General features: G+C 41.4%; 1 protein-coding gene across 1 annotated transcript in view; it reads right to left on the bottom strand.

The window, feature by feature from the left end:
- PTPN23 (protein tyrosine phosphatase non-receptor type 23) overlaps window positions 1-16,810 on the bottom strand; it is a 558,626-nt gene that overhangs the window by 452,042 nt on the left and 89,774 nt on the right. The window contains exon 5 of the mRNA XM_085628617.1: window positions 11,594-11,643. Coding sequence (XP_085484743.1) covers window positions 11,594-11,643 — 50 coding nt within the window. The remainder of the gene's footprint in view (window positions 1-11,593; window positions 11,644-16,810) is intronic.

Below are 16,810 nucleotides of genomic sequence, written 5' to 3'. Positions count from 1 at the left end.
ATTTTTACACTTCTTGGACCTCGTTTCAGTGAGATGGTGCAGATATCACAGTGGCACAATCAGTTTCATTCTCGGAGTGGGGGATGTGTACTACTGGGGTCAGCACAGATATTCCCTCGCCACCTTATTTAGGCTTACACTAAACGGTCAAGATGTATGGATCAGCCTTAATGGGTGGGGGAGCAGCCTCAACAAGTATCAGGGTTGTGGTTGCCCTGGTCACTGCTAAACTGTCCACGGTGAGCAAAGTAAAATGCGGCTGACCACAGTTCAGCACCTCAGTTCCTAAATCAACAGATTAATAAAATGTCTGTTCAAACACATCCGGAGTTCGCCGCACTTTCACTCCACTGGAAACCAGATAAATGAATTCATAAAGAGAAGGACGGTGCACCAGGGTGGAGTCAATGGGTTTCCTGATCTTGATTCAAATAATTAGTACACGGTAATCAATAGATTCCAAAAAGTAACTCCAATTGGATGAAGGCCTGGGTTCGCCAATCGAAAATGAATTTCAGAATCCACAAATTGTAAGCAGACAAAGTGTTCCAAAAGACATTAGCCCAGGTCCTCCGCATTCACCGACAGGTTATGTACCCAAAAAAAACACACTAGTCGCTCTGCGTGTTGCAAGGTCAAAGGGCCAGGGTAGCGTCCAATAATCCTTGAAAGCTTGAAAGTCCGGGTGGGGGACTCCTTTTGAATGTGTCAACATTGACCAGAATTATTGGCCGCTACCCTGGCTCTTTGACCTTGCAACACGCAGAGCGACTAGTGTGTTTTTTTTGGGTACATAACCTGTCGGTGAATGCAAAGGACATGGGCTAACGTCTTTTGGACCACTTTGTCTGCTTAAAAGTTTGTGGATTCTGAAATTCATTTTCGATTGCCGAACCCAGGCCTTCATCCAATTGGATTTACTTTTTGGAATCTATTGATCACCGTATACTAATTATTTGAATCAAGATCAGGATACCTGAGCCCTGGCGAAGTTCCATTCGGAACGAAACGCGTTGGCTGATGTCCCCCCCAAAAAAAAAAATTTAACCTGAAAATATAATAAAGGAAATATTTTGGAAGACATTTGAAGCTCATTGACTCCACCCTGGTGCACCGTCCTTCTCTTTGTGAACTGCTAAACTGTCCCTCCAAGCGAAATATTATTCAGTGAATAAGGCCGGCTCAGTGAGGAACGTATGTGGCGATAACTGCATCGCTTACCTTTCTCATTTAATGTCGAGGATCGAAACTATCATATTATATGTACAGCCACACTGAAATGGAAATACTCTCAAGAAGTGGCTATAGCTCTAAATGTTCAGGACACTTTACACAGATGTCAAGGGAAGGGCCCCTGCAATATTTGTTTGAACGTGGTCAGTGCAAAGATTTCAAAAGGAGCCTGGCAAAGAAGTGTACAGACACTACAGCAGTAAAGGTGTAAAGGGCTTTGAATGTATGAGAATATTTACTGTTTTCGATATACACACCAAATAACATCTTTTTTGTACAACCCTATTACCTCTTGCTGCAGAGTTACTGCTCGCAAGCTTCTCAAGGGAGGAGTTTTAAAAACAGTGGTTGATCTGTGCAAGGCTTGCTAGAATACCAACATCTGTGTAACCAAGACCAGTGAGATGTTTTCTTAGTGGCACCACTAGATAACTGGAGGGCCAACATACATATGAGTGACTCTTGAAGAGATTTCTTTATTTGGGGTCTAGTGCTGCAGTTCTGCACCATTTTAGTGGCAGCTGGGATTCTAATCTTGTCTGATCATACACCTGTGGCTTTGCTTTTTAACATGGGAACAAATATTTAGGCAATAGAGACATAACGTAGCATTTATGGAACCTGTCCTACATGAAAGTGTTAAAGATACTATTGCCCAAAATTATGAAGAAAAAGTTAGTGATACTAAATCTGGGATGCTGCAAAAGCATTAATAACGGCTGAATTAATTAGATTGACCTTACTATTCTAGGAAGCACAGTTGAAACTTAATGACCAAGAGTAACAGCTTGGTGACCTCAAGGCCAGACTGAAGGAAAATGTTTTGTCAAAATATTTAGGGCCCTTAGGACAATTAAGGGCCCATAAGGGGTTAAGGGTGAAGCGGAGGCAACAAAGGATGACATCTATAAATTATTACATATCAAAAAGCTGCTAAACGAGATGATTGGGTACTAGGTTATGACATAGTAAATCAATTTAGAAACAACACACGCGTCATAATAAACAGTCAATGGCACCCCTTGCATACAGGCAAGAAAATGTGGTTGCTTATATTCCTACAAGACTTTAAAGACCAAAAGGTGACTGGGTCCAGCAGTTAAATCTAACTATATAGACATGGTCACCTTCGGAGCTTTATGATAGCACAATGGAGGGCAGCTCTCAGAGGAAGAAGTTATGAAGACAAACAAGGTGAGGCATGGTAATAAGGCTACCGTCTCTGGTGGCTTTACAATAGCAGTCTTTTAAACATTTTGCACTCTTCTAGTTTTCCTGTTGCTAAAGATAGTTAACTCATTTCTTCACACTAGTAAAGTTAGAAAAACCCCAAAACCTATTTTAACGTTAATAACCAAACCAGACAGATCCCGAACAGCATGGCTATTAGGACTGTTGCATTATTTAACTGCAATTCCAAATTGCACACAAAGTGATTACATCCTAATTTGACAGAGTTGTGGCTGAAGTGGTCAACCTTTACTAGAGAGACTTATTTGTGATAATGTGACGGTGTTGAGTGTGATATATCTGTGGGTAAAAGATAAGCTGCAAATGATTCTTCTAATTCTACAGGCGGAGAAGACATTCTGCAGAGTCGACTGGACTTTTGTCATGTTGGCATTAAGAAAAAAAAGGTTTGCGTCCAAATAGCCATAAATTTATGTTGACTAAGTTCATCTGTCCTTTCACTAAGAACAGAATATGAATTTTGGTTAGTCTCAGGCAATTGCCATTTCGAAGGGGACAAGACAAGGATGCCTCCTTTTCCAGTTACTATTCGATCTTTGTGGAGCCTCTAATATACCCTTATAGACCACCGTAGCGGGCTATACCGGCTATTAAAGGCCCGCTGCATCGTTAAAGGCCCGAGCCAAAGGCAAGGGACTTTAACAAGGCAGCGGGACATTAATAGCCGGTATAGCCCAGCTACGAAGGGCTATAAGGCTATTAGAACATTCTGCCACTAGAGGGCAGAATGTTCTAACAAATAAAAGAAAATCTTCAGGGAGCGTGAGGGGATTGAAATCCCCTCAGGCTCCCTGAAGCCTTTGTTCACAGCCACAAAGAAGCATTGGAATATTGGAGCTCCGGGCTTATACCAGCCATTATAAGCCCGGAGCACTGCATTGTTTTCAATGGAGCTTCCAACATTCCAATGTTCTAATAGCCGGTATAGCCTGCTACGGCGGGCTATAAGGCTATATTAGAACATTGGAATGTTGGTAACTCCATTGAAAACAATGGAGTGCTCCGGGCTTATAATGGCTGGTATAAGCCCGGAGCTCCAACATTCCAATGTTTCTTTGTTCACAGCTCTGGCTGTGAACAAAGGCTTCAGGGAGCCCAAGGGGATTTCAATCCCCTCAAGCTCCCTGAAGGCTTTGTTTTATTTGTTAGAACATTCTGCCCTCTACTGGCAGAATGTTCCAATAGCCTTATAGCCCTTCGTAGCACGGCTATACCTGCAATTAAAGTCCCGCTGCTTTGTTAAAGTCCCTTGCTTTCGGCTCGGGCCTTTAACGCTGCAGCGGGCCTTTAATAGCCGGTATAGCCCTGCTACGAAGGGCTATAAGGCTATTAGAACATTCTGCCACTAGAGGGCAGAATGTTCTAACAAATAAAACAAAGCCTTCAGGGAGCACGAGGAGATTGAAATCCCCTCAGGCTCCCTGAAGCCTTTGTTCACAACCAGAGCTGTGAACAAAGAAACATTGGAATGTTGGAGCTCCGGGCTTATACCAGCCATTATAAGCCCTGAGCACTTCATTGTTTTCAATGGAGCTACCAATATTCCAATGTTCTAATATAGCCTTATAGCCCGCCGTAGCGGGCTATACCGGCTGTTAAAGGCCCGCTGCAGCGTTAAAGGCCCGAGCCGAAGGCGAGGGACTTTAACAAAGCAGAGGGACTTTAAAAGCCGGTATAGCCCTGCTACGAAGGGCTATAAGGCTGTTAGAACATTCTGTCACTAGAGGGCAGAATGTTCTAACAAAACAAAACCTTCAGGGAGCGCGAGGGGACTGGAATCCCCTCAGGCTCCCTGAAGTCTTTGTTCACAGCCAGAGCTGTGAACAAAGATACATTGGAATGTTGTAGCTCCAGGCTTACACCAGCCATCATAAGCCCGGAGCACTCCATTGTTTTCAAAGGAGCTTCCAACATTCCAATGTTCTAATACAAAATAGCAAGTGAAACAGGCAAATTAGAGCTCTCTGTAGAACAAGATGCACTTCTCATGGATGAGATATTTGCTTTTAAATTTATTGTAAAAACACAGAAGTTTTCAGGGCAATCTCTGGACAATTGCAACTATTAGAAATGTAAAGAAATGAACATTTTGTAAGACAAGGCTGTTATCCAGAAGTCAGCTGCTGCACAGGTTACGATGGGTAAAGGTTAGCATGAGCTCAAATGGCAATTACTTACCAAGTGAACTAAAAACTTCAAACATCAGAAACCTGAGTTATTGAAAATCACTTTCAGGGGTCTAACAAGATGAGACAGATTAGAACTACTCATTTTCAGCCAGACAAATAGTTTTAAATATATTTCCTGCGGCAGTTCTAATAGGTTGCTCAGAACAGATAAGAATCAAAATAGAAACTCTGACACGCACAAAAATCCTTGAACATTTGATCTAATATGACACAACAGTTGCAAAAATGAAACACTTTACATACTTTTCTAACAGAATGGAGTGGGTTTACCAGACACAGAGACAGACCCTTGTGGCCAGACTAAAATCCGATTTCATGTGGATGGGACATCACATTTATAAACATAGGTTTTCAACAGCAACAAAAAATGAAAGAAGGTGCCTGTAGCAATTTGGTGTGGCGTTCAACCAAATATGGTATGCATATGAATTTCAGGTGTTCTATGTGGGCTACCATACGAGACTAGGTCAAAGCAGTGAGGGTGTCAAGTGAGACCATGTGCCCCTCGCCATTTACCCCAAACTGGGAAAATCAAGATTTTACAATGGGTACTGCCAACTATAAATACAGGAACTTGAATTCACCAATATTTCAGACTGAATTATACTCAGGGACTGTACAGAGGTACTGTGCTTCTTAGAAAGAAACATTTTTAAAAAGTTCAACATAAACAACTTCTACATGAACAGGTTCAAAGTAAAGTAAAATGACAGGATATGAGAAACCTCACCAATGTAAAATATATCTTTAAACAGGAGTACTCAGTGAAAACTAGTTAAACACCGTATAAAGTAAGTAAGGTAACTCCTCCTTCTAAAGTGCATGCATAGAAGATTAAATGGGTGGTGGAGTTGGATAATGACATTTCTGATGAATCCTGGACTACTAGTTGATGTAGAGCAACAAATGAAGAGCAAGTGGAAACACATCTGGTTCTGTTGCTACATATTATATATATGGTGGTTCTATTACTTGTTGGATCAGCTGCCATTGCTGGATACTATGCTACATATGTAGTTGTCTTGTAAGAGTTCAAGTGTACAGCCACAAATACATAACGGACATCACCACTTGATCCGGTAGTGGTGATATTAGGGGACAAAGAAAAGAAAACTGCTTAAAAGATGATATAAGGAGGTGCACAAGGGTATAAGCCCGAAGAACTCGGAGTCACCCCTACAGCAGGTGCCTGGAGGAAAAGCAGAGGTTTCTTTGCCCAGTAGGGTGGCTCCAAATGGGTGGAAAAGGAGTCCCTGGCAGACAGATTGGTTTTGGCATAGTAAAAGGAGGAAGGAACCAGGGGCGCAGTTTCAGGACAGAATGCAGGGCAAAGAAATGGAGGGGCCGCGAATTGTGGTATTTCTTAACCAAGAGGAAGGCAGATATTCTAGCAGAAACTCAAAGAGGCACAACATTAAAAAAAACAGAAACTCCATGACTATTGTGAGAGGATTGCGGAACAGAGTTGGGTTTGGTAGGGGGTGGTGCCCAAGGGTGTAGGAACCAATAGGAGTGGGACAGACAAGACAAGGTGAGGAACAGATACGATGGAAACTAATGAATACCTAGGAAGAGGAGGAGTGAAGAAGGAAGGCAGGTACCAATCCCTATTAAAGCCAAGTAGAAATCTGTTAAGCGAGTATGAACAACTGTAACCAAAGTAATCCTTACCTAGGAAACATGTTTCTGGTGAAATAATCCCCTGCTCACTCTGAGCAAAAAAGAGATCAAGAGTAACACCTGGATGTAACTGAAGTTATGATAAAGATACTAGAGACTGAAATGGGGAATATGAACCCTTGAAGGGTGGTAATGTAACCGATAAAGACTGAAGTAACTTTTAAGACGGGACTCTTGCTGAGAGAAGGAATTTTAAAAAGTACTTACCTAACCTAATGAATAGACAATATTCAATTGGAAAAGACAAGGTGTTCTGGGTAATTGCTTATAGATGGATTCCTCAATAAGCAGACTCAGCTCACATCACATATTAACCACTGGGCTTAACTGTTCGAGGATGAACAGCCACAGCAAACCTCCTATGCTGGTCAGGTGGAACAAAGTATTGAATGTCTATATTACACAGAAAATGTCAGGCACCATCAAGGAAAGAGTGGGAAAGTTTAACCAAAATCAGCATGCCCTTTTGCATATACATTTCAAGAAAAATGTCCCTACTAACTCTCTACGGTGTCCGGAAAAACCGTTGAGAAACCCTGGCATACATACTGTATGAAATCTGCTTTTTCTATGGAGTCACCCGTAATTTCGTCTTTCACTGGACCCTATATTTTTCTGGTGTTAGACCTCTGTTCAATTTAACCTGCTAATAAGCAGTAAAGTGCCTGTGTTCCCCTTTTAAATATGGTCTAATTGGCACATTCCTAATTTGTATATTTTCTTCACCTACAAGTATTTACTGCACAGTACAAAATTTACCCAGAGCTAGTACGTTAAGTGTCACTAGTGGACTGCAGCATCAATTATGCCATCCATTACAGCGACAGTTGAAAACATGGCTTCACGTGTACCTCAAATGGACCTGTCAAAATAAATCTAGGTCACAACCTCGCTTTTAAATATTAATAGGTCACCCCTATGTAGGCTTTGTTACCCACAAGAAAGGGCTCATGGTATTTAAAAGTAAGGCATGTAAAAGTTTAATGTTTACATGTACTTGCAGCGACTAGCACCCAAACAGTTTTTCAGTGTGGCAGCCTAGCAGTTTTATGTAGAAAACCCGAGTACAGATTAAAATCCAAAGACTGTATCTCAGGAATGGGACTAGCTAGAAAATAATGAAACAACTATTTTTAATAGTTATTAAAAAAACAATTCAAAGGTGAAATCGGATTTTCAAATAGTAAGGACAAGTAACTATTAAAAACCTACCTTTTCCCTGCCTGAAGTTCCTGGACGCTAATTTACACTTGCTCTCAAACTTCTCCAAAAGATGTGAAATGCAACCCAGCAGCAAATAATAGGCTGATCTAAATAGGCAGATCTGACTCATCTGAACCTCACCGAATCTGCAGGGCAGGGCTATGAGCATGCTTTTTCGGTCTTGTCTGAGACAACGTACACTCTGTTGCTTGCGCAACATTTTGTTAGTTTACAGTGCGCTTAGAGCCAGCCCATTGCTTACCATTGGTTGGCTACATCATAGTTCTCATTGCTTGCTACTAGTTTGTCAGCACGTGCTGACTTTACTTCTTCTTGTGTTTGGCCATCCCCTGGAGCATGGCCTAAGTACTTGTATCCTTACACTGCTTGCGTTTTTTAAGATAATTTTCTCTTTTTGCTGAAGTACTCCATGAGAATGCATGTGTTTGTGCCTCCATCATGTACTTCCCCTCCCCACCTGCTCTGTGTCGGTCCCTGATATTGATGTACTTTTATCCCCAATTCTTGCCCATGAGCTGCTGTCCAACTGTGTTGCTCTCTCATCCACATGCTTCTGTGCCTCCCCAACCCCCATGTTGCTCTCATACGCTAGTTTGTTCCACAGCACCCCATCCACGTTGCTGCCCTCTCGGACCTGCTACCCGACCCCATTAACAAAAACATATGGCCGGCGAACATCCAGATCAGGGTTTGCAGGCCAGTCCATTCTCCCAGCACAATTTCGGCCCAGTCATGTCCCAGGCTTTCAGCAGGCATGAGAGCTTGGCTACCTGCAACATGCACGAAGAAGTGTTCGACAGCTGTTTGCCAGACATGCTCACTGTGTTACTTCAACCCTTGATGTTATTTATTAAACCTATAATATTCACATGTAACTGCATGATTCTTGCCAGTGGCCGCTACATCTCCAAATGAAAGGTTGCCCCAAGGAAACGCGTCTTGGGTACTGAACTTCTGTGTTGCCAAGGGTACAATGGGCACGTCTGTAGCTGGCAGTAAAATGCTTGGAGAAGTACATACCTGTGTGGCACTCCTTCCTTGGGGCAACCTTTCGTTTGGAGATGTAGCGGCCACGCCCGGCCGAACAAGGAGTGCCCCACCATGTAAAATGGACCCGCGGTGTGACAGACTATCACCGCAATGGGAGGTATTCCAATACTGCAGGCATAAGAAAGTAGCCATAGCGCATTGAAACTCTGGCACCAACCCACTGGGGTAAACATAACCAAAGAAACATTGAGAAAGACACGCTCATTGAGTAAGGTAATTGTAAAACTACGTGAACCAGAAGGCCCGGAGGCCATGCCTAGTATGGCAATACGTACTTAATTGGACTAAATGATGTCTCACTTGTGATTTTAACACCATTGAGAAAGGGGGAATCTTGAAACGTGTCCGGCGTACTGAACTTCTCTGTTGCCAAGGGTACAATGGGCACGTCTGTAGCCTGCAGTAAAATGTTTGGAGAAGTACATACCTGTGTGGTACTCCTTCCTTGGGGCAACCTTTCATTTGGAGATATATATGGATATATAGATATATATATATATATATATATACATGGATGGATGGATTTCTGGATGCATGCATAAATATACACCAAACTAGCTGTGCACAAAAGGATCCTACAACACACAAGGGTAATCACCAACAATGACCCTAGCTACCCTGTGGTGAGACATTTCAAAGAACAACATGAAAGCAGTCTCAAGCATTTAAGGTACTATGTAATAGATGCGATACCCCCACAGAAAAGAGGGGGAAACAGGGAAGCGAAACGAAGGCGCCTGAAACTCAATATATATTAGAGTTGGATACCAAACATCTGGGGAGCCTTAATACAAGCGAGGACCTATACACTTATCTATGAAACCGCCACACAAAACCCCTTGAATCCATACATCTAACAAATATAGGGACTCCAAGCTTTAACTGAACTTGTTTATTCACCCTATCTAATATCACCCTCAAAACTGGTGTTTGAAAAACTGACCTGCAATGTCCAATCCGCGATACATTTAAGGATCATTTCCAATCAAAGAACATATGATAATTAATTTTATATAGTAGGGATGGAATAGATCAAAGTATAGGTTTAAGCAATTGAGCTGTATATTTATATGTATTTATTTAACTGCATATTTTATGTCTATGTTTACAACTGTGGGAATCAATTGCACGAGAAATGAAAACAATCAGGTTTCATCTTGTCCCATATATACTTGCTTAGTTTGCACATGCTATGTTTTGCACTATAAATTTACTGGCAGGGCACATTTTGTAATATACAAAAAGACATTATATGGTGCTTCTGACATTTGTGGATACATAGGATTAGAAATTCTTTCTTCTTACAAATTTAGCACTAGCACGTTCATTGGTTTTAGCACTTTTTTAGGGTATTTATATTGAATGGCACTTTATACGGTTTTAATCAGCCACATGATGAGATTTGGAAATAAGTGATATATTGACGATTATTCAAAGCAGCATCTATGCCAAGGAAACTTTAGAAAACTGTATCAGTATTGACCTGGTTTTATATTTCTATATTATGCATTCAAAGAGATTCACAAGTACATTTTATGAACTTACAAATATGCATTTAAGAAAATAACTTTGTCACTGAAGTACAAAGAACAACTCAAGCATTTAAGTATGTATTTCTTCCATTTCCATCGAATGACTGGTATGCACTGTCACTTTAAATAAGGCGATCATACTCCCTAACGCTGTCATGTGATCAAGGCAGGCGACTGCCGAAACACGTAATGGCGAGGCTGCTTGTGCATCAATAAAATACAAAGATATGCACAATACCTGGGTCTGCACTTGTTTGTCTCGACGAATCGATATATATATATATATATATATATATAAACATTTTTGTATACCAGTGGTGCAACAGCATCAAAACACAAAATTCATCCCTCACAGCACAGTTATAATTTTGTCATGTGTACAAGAGCATAGCCTAACGAAAGCAGCAATGATATTGATTTGCATAGCATGGTCTAGGAAACCACTCACACTGCATAGTGCAGTGTATGAGGGCCCCTGCAGACTTATAAATCGGTGAATTCAGTGTAGTAGGTGACTGCCATTCCTAATACTTTAGCCACATGTAGCAGTGAGCAATATAATGGGCCACCGGGAGGTAGGGCGTAGAAGGGTCTAGGCTGTACACCACCAGGGCAGACAGAGCCTGCAGGTACATCTACCAAGATTCAGAATAGTCTAGCTCTTCAATTAGGGCTGAACTATATAACATGAACAATCAAGCATGGGACTATTCAGCACCTTAAAAATGAGAATTCTCTCAAGTGTCACTGTGCAAGCATATTGATAAAATATTTTTTAACTATCTTTCTTAGATGGCTGAGAATATGCAAACAAAAAACTTACCTGGGGCAATGCATAGGCAAAGAGTGATAAGAAAAAAGGTGAAAAGCTTGTCTTGTAAGTAGGCTTAGCACACTTACACAACACACACTTCAAAAACAAGATGGGCTTCCTAGATCTTAAATCACTATATCTGAGGAAAGTCATAGAAATTGCACATGCACAGCAGATCCAAATCCAAACTTATACGTATAACGTACGAAACGCACCTTCAAGACGTTCATAGCAAGCGAAAAGAAAAAACTAGGACCATCATCCAAAAGGTAAAAGGACTTGCAAGACTACTACTCTAAACGTTAGCTACTGAACAGCATGTTTGGAGCCACCAAAAGGTACTCTGATCAAAGTATAAACTGCCAGAAATTAAATACATCACCAAAATTCAGTCTATGTACTCCACCACTTTTACATGCCTGGTTCACAATTTAATGTTAAACCAGAAAAACACAATGTGGTGCTTTTTTTTATTTTTTAACATATAATGCCCTACTTGCACTTGAAGGGTCTGCCACCATCACACCAGAAATATATTTATGTTTTACTTTGCTCCATTACAGCACACACTTCTATTAAGTCTATACTTTTAGTAATAGCATAAAAAGGAAAACAATTACCTCTTCGGAGACTCTCTTGTCTGTTGCACCCAGCATTGAATGCAGAGCACCTGTTGGGAACAAAAAGTAGGACTATGAACAATCATACATTATTCACAGGGGAAATTGCTATGTCCAACACAATCACCTGCAGCTTTTGTCCCCCCCCCCCCCACCCGCCCATTGTGTCCGACTCAGGCTCCACCTCTGCTAACCATGTCAACTGGGCACATTTCATATGGAAGCTGCATTTATAGCGCAGTCATTACTACACAATATCTTTACCACACATACGCCTTTACCACGCAAATGTAAGTATTTGGCAGGTAAATGTGTGTGTATATATATATTTAATATCACCTACTGGCGGTCGCCATTAGGTAGTTATAGTTAGGACCATATTTCCATAGGAAAAGCTTTTTTTTTTTTACTTGCCGTCCGTTATCTTTGGTGCCGTTTGACAAATCTACACAAATGTTTCCTAAAAAAGTGCCCCGTTGATTCTAGTTCTGAACGGAAAGTTTTGGGGTGATCTGTCAAGCGGGGCCAAAAAACCAGGGGGGGAGGGGTGTAAAAAAAAGTGCATTTCCCATGTTAATCCCCATAGCGTCTTTAGACACACCTGCAGCCCAAACAGCTGGACAGAAAAACAACAAATTTGTCAGAAAGGCAGATTTTCTTCAGGAAATCATGCTTCTTGTTATTTGATGCAAATCCATTCAGTAGTTTTGGAGATATTAAAGTAATACAACATGTGTATATCTGGGCTGCTAACACTTCAAGCAGAAAGTGTTAGCAGCCATTTTGGAACAACATACATAATAGTACCCCATGCATTGTAGTGAATGGCAAGTTTTGAGGGTCACAAAAAGGAGAACATAAAGGGTGATAACAGATTTTAGTTACTATAGAAATCATTTGTTGAAAGTATCATACTAATTTTAGGGATTGTGATGTCATGAGTGATGTCACTGACCAGATTAGGAGTGCTGTAATATGTGAGGTCATAAGCAGTGCATTACGGGGGAGTAAGTTTTAGTAAGCTCAAGTAACTAGAACTGCTGAATTTCACTGGTTTTGTAAGTGAGATTTGAGCCTAACTATAACGTCACTGTAACAATTGTTATTTTCAATGAATATATATATATATATATATATATATATATATATATATATATATATATATTCACTTAAAAAACCATAGGTTTCACACATGTTTTAGTTAGGTGGATATTTCACTCGTAAAAAACCAATGAAATTCCCCCGTTATAGTTAGTTCAGATAACTATAACTCGCGCGCCCGCAATCCACTGCTCATGACGTCACATATTACATCACTCATGACATGGTCAGTGGCATCACTCATGACATCACTGATGACATCATCCTTGTGATAGAGTGGCGGTCACGCGAGTTATAGTTATCTGAACTAACTATAACGGGGGAATTTCATTGGTTTTTACGAGTGAAATAGCCACCTAACTATAACATGTGTGAAACCTATGGTTTTTTAAGTGAATTTGCAAGGTTTTTTAAATGCTAATTCCTAACTATAACGTGTGTGAAACCTATGGTTTTTTCAGTGAATTTGTGCGGTTTTTTAAATGCTAATTTATTTATGTATTATTTTTTTTATATATTTATTTTACAATAAACTACGTATTAACATTTTTTTGGTTTTTCACCGTGCGCACACGGCGCGCGCACCGCCGCGATTTTTTTAATTTTTTTTTTTTTTTTTTAAATGTCTGCCTTCGGGGTCCTTCAGGGACCCCCTGACAAAGGCTAGGGGGTCAGGAACTCTCTACCCTGCCCCCTTTTCAAGTTCGCCACCTTCCTTTTTCACTCTCGCACTGAAAACAAACAAAATGGCGGCCGACACTTCCTGATTTCGACCGATTAGAACGTTGACTAACATATAACCACCAATCAGAATTACGCTCGCGCACGTTAGGGTGCTCGCTCGGTGCGCGCTTATAGATATTTATATGCTTTTAAATGCTATTTTCTCAGGAACTACTGAACAGATTGACACCAGACCTGCAAAAGGCACTTCCCTGACCTGAGGACTACCTCTCTGCCAGATTTCAAGTAATTCTGTTCAGCCGTTCGGGCTGTACCTTCGACTAAAGGTCCTATGGAAAAATGCATGGGGAAAACGCGTTTTGGGACCCCCCTTTTTTCTCAGCCCCCACTTGACGAATCACCCCAAGACTTTCAGGGTAGGAGCTGAATGGAGCGCCCCATTAGTTTTAAAACTTTCGCAAGGATTCGTCAACCGGCGCCAAAGTTATTCAAAATAGAATTTTCAGATTTCCTATGGAAACACGGTCCTAACTATAACTATCTACTGGCGACCGCCAGTAGATATATATATATATATATATATAACATATCAACACACACTTTTCTGAAGTAACATTTTTATTACAAAAAAAAATGTACTTAGCCATAACTATCCAGCATTACCTTTCACAGCCTTAGCCTGCCTTTACATGCTCTTTAGCACCAAATTGATGTTACAGGAATCGCTACAAAATGCAACCGGCAAAAACAATGTACAAACTAAAAGACAAAAAAACCAATGCACATTTGTGCAGCTGATGCAGTTGCAACATGTGTAAGTCACTGTATACTAAATGTTACATAAACAATGAGGACCTCAGGGTGTAGGAGTCACATGCCATCCATACTGGTAGGCACTATATTTAAAAGTGCTTGGTTTCAAGTAGTGACTCAGATTTTGAAACGTTGCATAGTGTTTGGAGGTGGGTTCACTAATACAAATGCATTTATAAACAAAGAAAACATTTTACCAACATTTCCATGATGACAAATTGCGGAAAACAAAAAAAATATATACCTTGCAGTTTGCATGCAGATATTTGAAGACAGTTCATAGCTCACTATGCTACATTAGGATTGTACTTGATGAACTGCAAGTACCAAAAGGATTTCTGTGACAAAAGCAGAAATCCACTAAGCGATCCATATAAAAGAAAATGTTACTTACCAGTATGCATCCGTTCTTGGCATGTAGAGCTGCAGAGTCATATACTAGTGCATAGATCGCCATCTAGTGTTGGGTCCGGATGTTTGCGCTTTGTTTTTCTTCTGAGAAGTCTTTCCAGTCACAAGGTAGGTGACTCCTCCCTTAGGTGATAGTGCGCATGGGCATCGACTCCATTGTTAGATTGTTTTGCCGCAGCGGGTGAAAATGGAGATAGAAAGAGTAGGTAGAAAGAGATGTCCATGAATGCATGTATCTAAGTAAGAGGAAACTATAACAGGTATAGGTACCAGGGGAGGCGGGTGGGCGTATATGACTCTGCAGCTCTAGTTACCAAGAACAGATGCATATTGGTAAGTAGCATTTTCCGTTTGTGGCATATGAGCTGCAGATCATATACTACAGCATATGTTATGTTATGTTATGTTATAGGGATTTATAGAGCGCACGTATACCCGGGGGTGTCTTGGCGCTAGACATAACAGAGATACAAGACTACTTTGCCTCTAATGCTGGAAAAGCCAAGTCTTCAATTGTTTCCTGAAAGTTAACAGGGAGCTAGCGTTTCTGAGGTAAAAGGGAAGAGTATTCCACAATTTGGACGCTCCATAAAAGAAGCTGCGTCCACCCCAGTGGGCTTTGAAAATTCTAGGAACAGCAAGTAATCGAGCTCCAGTGGATCGCAGCTGTCTAGTGGGACAATACCAAGAAAAATGATCCTGCAAGAAAGACGGACCGATACCATGCAAAGCCTTAAAGACAATGCACAGGGCTTTGAAATCAATTCGCTGAGGTATAGGAAGCCAGTGAAGATAGCGGATTTCATTGGAGACAGAGTGATATTTAGAAATATCCAGTATGAGGCGGGCTGCAGAATTCTGGATCATCTGAAGTTTATGCAGATGTTGCTTCTGGGCGTTCAGGAGAAGACCGTTGCAGTAGTCAAGCCTAGATGAGATAAGGCAGGAGACTACTGTTCTCTTGGTATGATTAGGAATGTAAGGAAAGATTTTCCTGATTTTTTTGATAAGAAAGTGTGATGCCGAAACTACCGCATTTGTGTGGTGATGGAAAGTGAGTTTGGTATCCATAAGTACGCCCAGGTTCTTTGCCTTAACCACCGGGTTGGGCGGGGAGCCCAAATCTGCGGGCCACCACAGATCATTCCAAGGGGGCTGAATGCTGCCGAAAATTAGGACTTCCGTTTTACTGGAGTTGAGTCTCAAGCAATGTGCTGTCATCCACTTATTAATTGCGCTCATACAACTCCTGAACTGCGGAGCCGGAGACTGTTGGGATTTGGAAGCTGCCACCACAATCTGAGTGTCATCGGCATAGGTGGTCAGACTGAAGCCAAAGTCCCGAATAAGGGGTGCTAGCTCAGATACATATATATTAAATAGTGTGGGGCTTAGAGAGCTCCCTTGTGGGACGCCACAGGGAAGTGTGTAAAAGTCTGAATTAAAACCATCCATGGATACGGTGGAGGTACGATCTGTTAGAAAGGAGGCTATAAGTGCTCGTGCTGACTCTCCCAATCCAAGTTTCTCCAGACAACTCTGCAGAAGACGATGATCCACCGTGTCAAATGCCGCAGAGAGGTCAAGGAGCACCAGAGCTGCTGCACCTCCGCCATCCATAACTGCCCTGATCTCCTCGGAGGCTTTGATCAATGCCAACTCTGTACTATGATCCTTGCGGAAGCCAAATTGGGTATGATCCAAGAGGCCATTGGCATTGATAAATAGGGACAATTGGTTGTTCATTATTTTGTCCACTATCTTTGCTGGCAGCGGCAGTCTGGCAATGGGCCGATAATTGGAGGGGTTAGTCGCATCAAGAGTGATTTTTTTCAATAAAGGTAAAATGGAAGTCCGCTTCCAGCTGGTCGGGAAAACACCGGAGGAGAACATAAGATTATAAATATCGGTGAGTGGAGGACTCACTGAATGTACCAGTTCTTGATAGACCCTTGGGGGGCAGGGGTCTAAAGGTGAGCCCGACTTGGCTTGAAGGACAAGATCTCTCACTATGTCTATCGAAATTGCGGAGAACACAAATGGTGGGTGCTTGTTGGTGCTTGAACTATTTAGACCTAAAGCTGGGCTGGGATCAGAAACTTCCTTAAAAGCATTAAAAATATCTAAAACCTTAGATTTAAAAACCTCGGCCACCTCGTTGCAGAATTCCTGGTTGACTCTCTTGCCTGAATTAATAGGTGTCGAGAG

This window comes from Triturus cristatus, chromosome 10, assembly GCF_964204655.1.
Source record: "Triturus cristatus chromosome 10, aTriCri1.1, whole genome shotgun sequence".
Classification (NCBI taxonomy): domain Eukaryota; kingdom Metazoa; phylum Chordata; class Amphibia; order Caudata; family Salamandridae; genus Triturus; species Triturus cristatus.
Note: the sequence above shows the minus strand (reverse complement) of the source record. Positions and strands in the feature narration are given on the sequence as shown.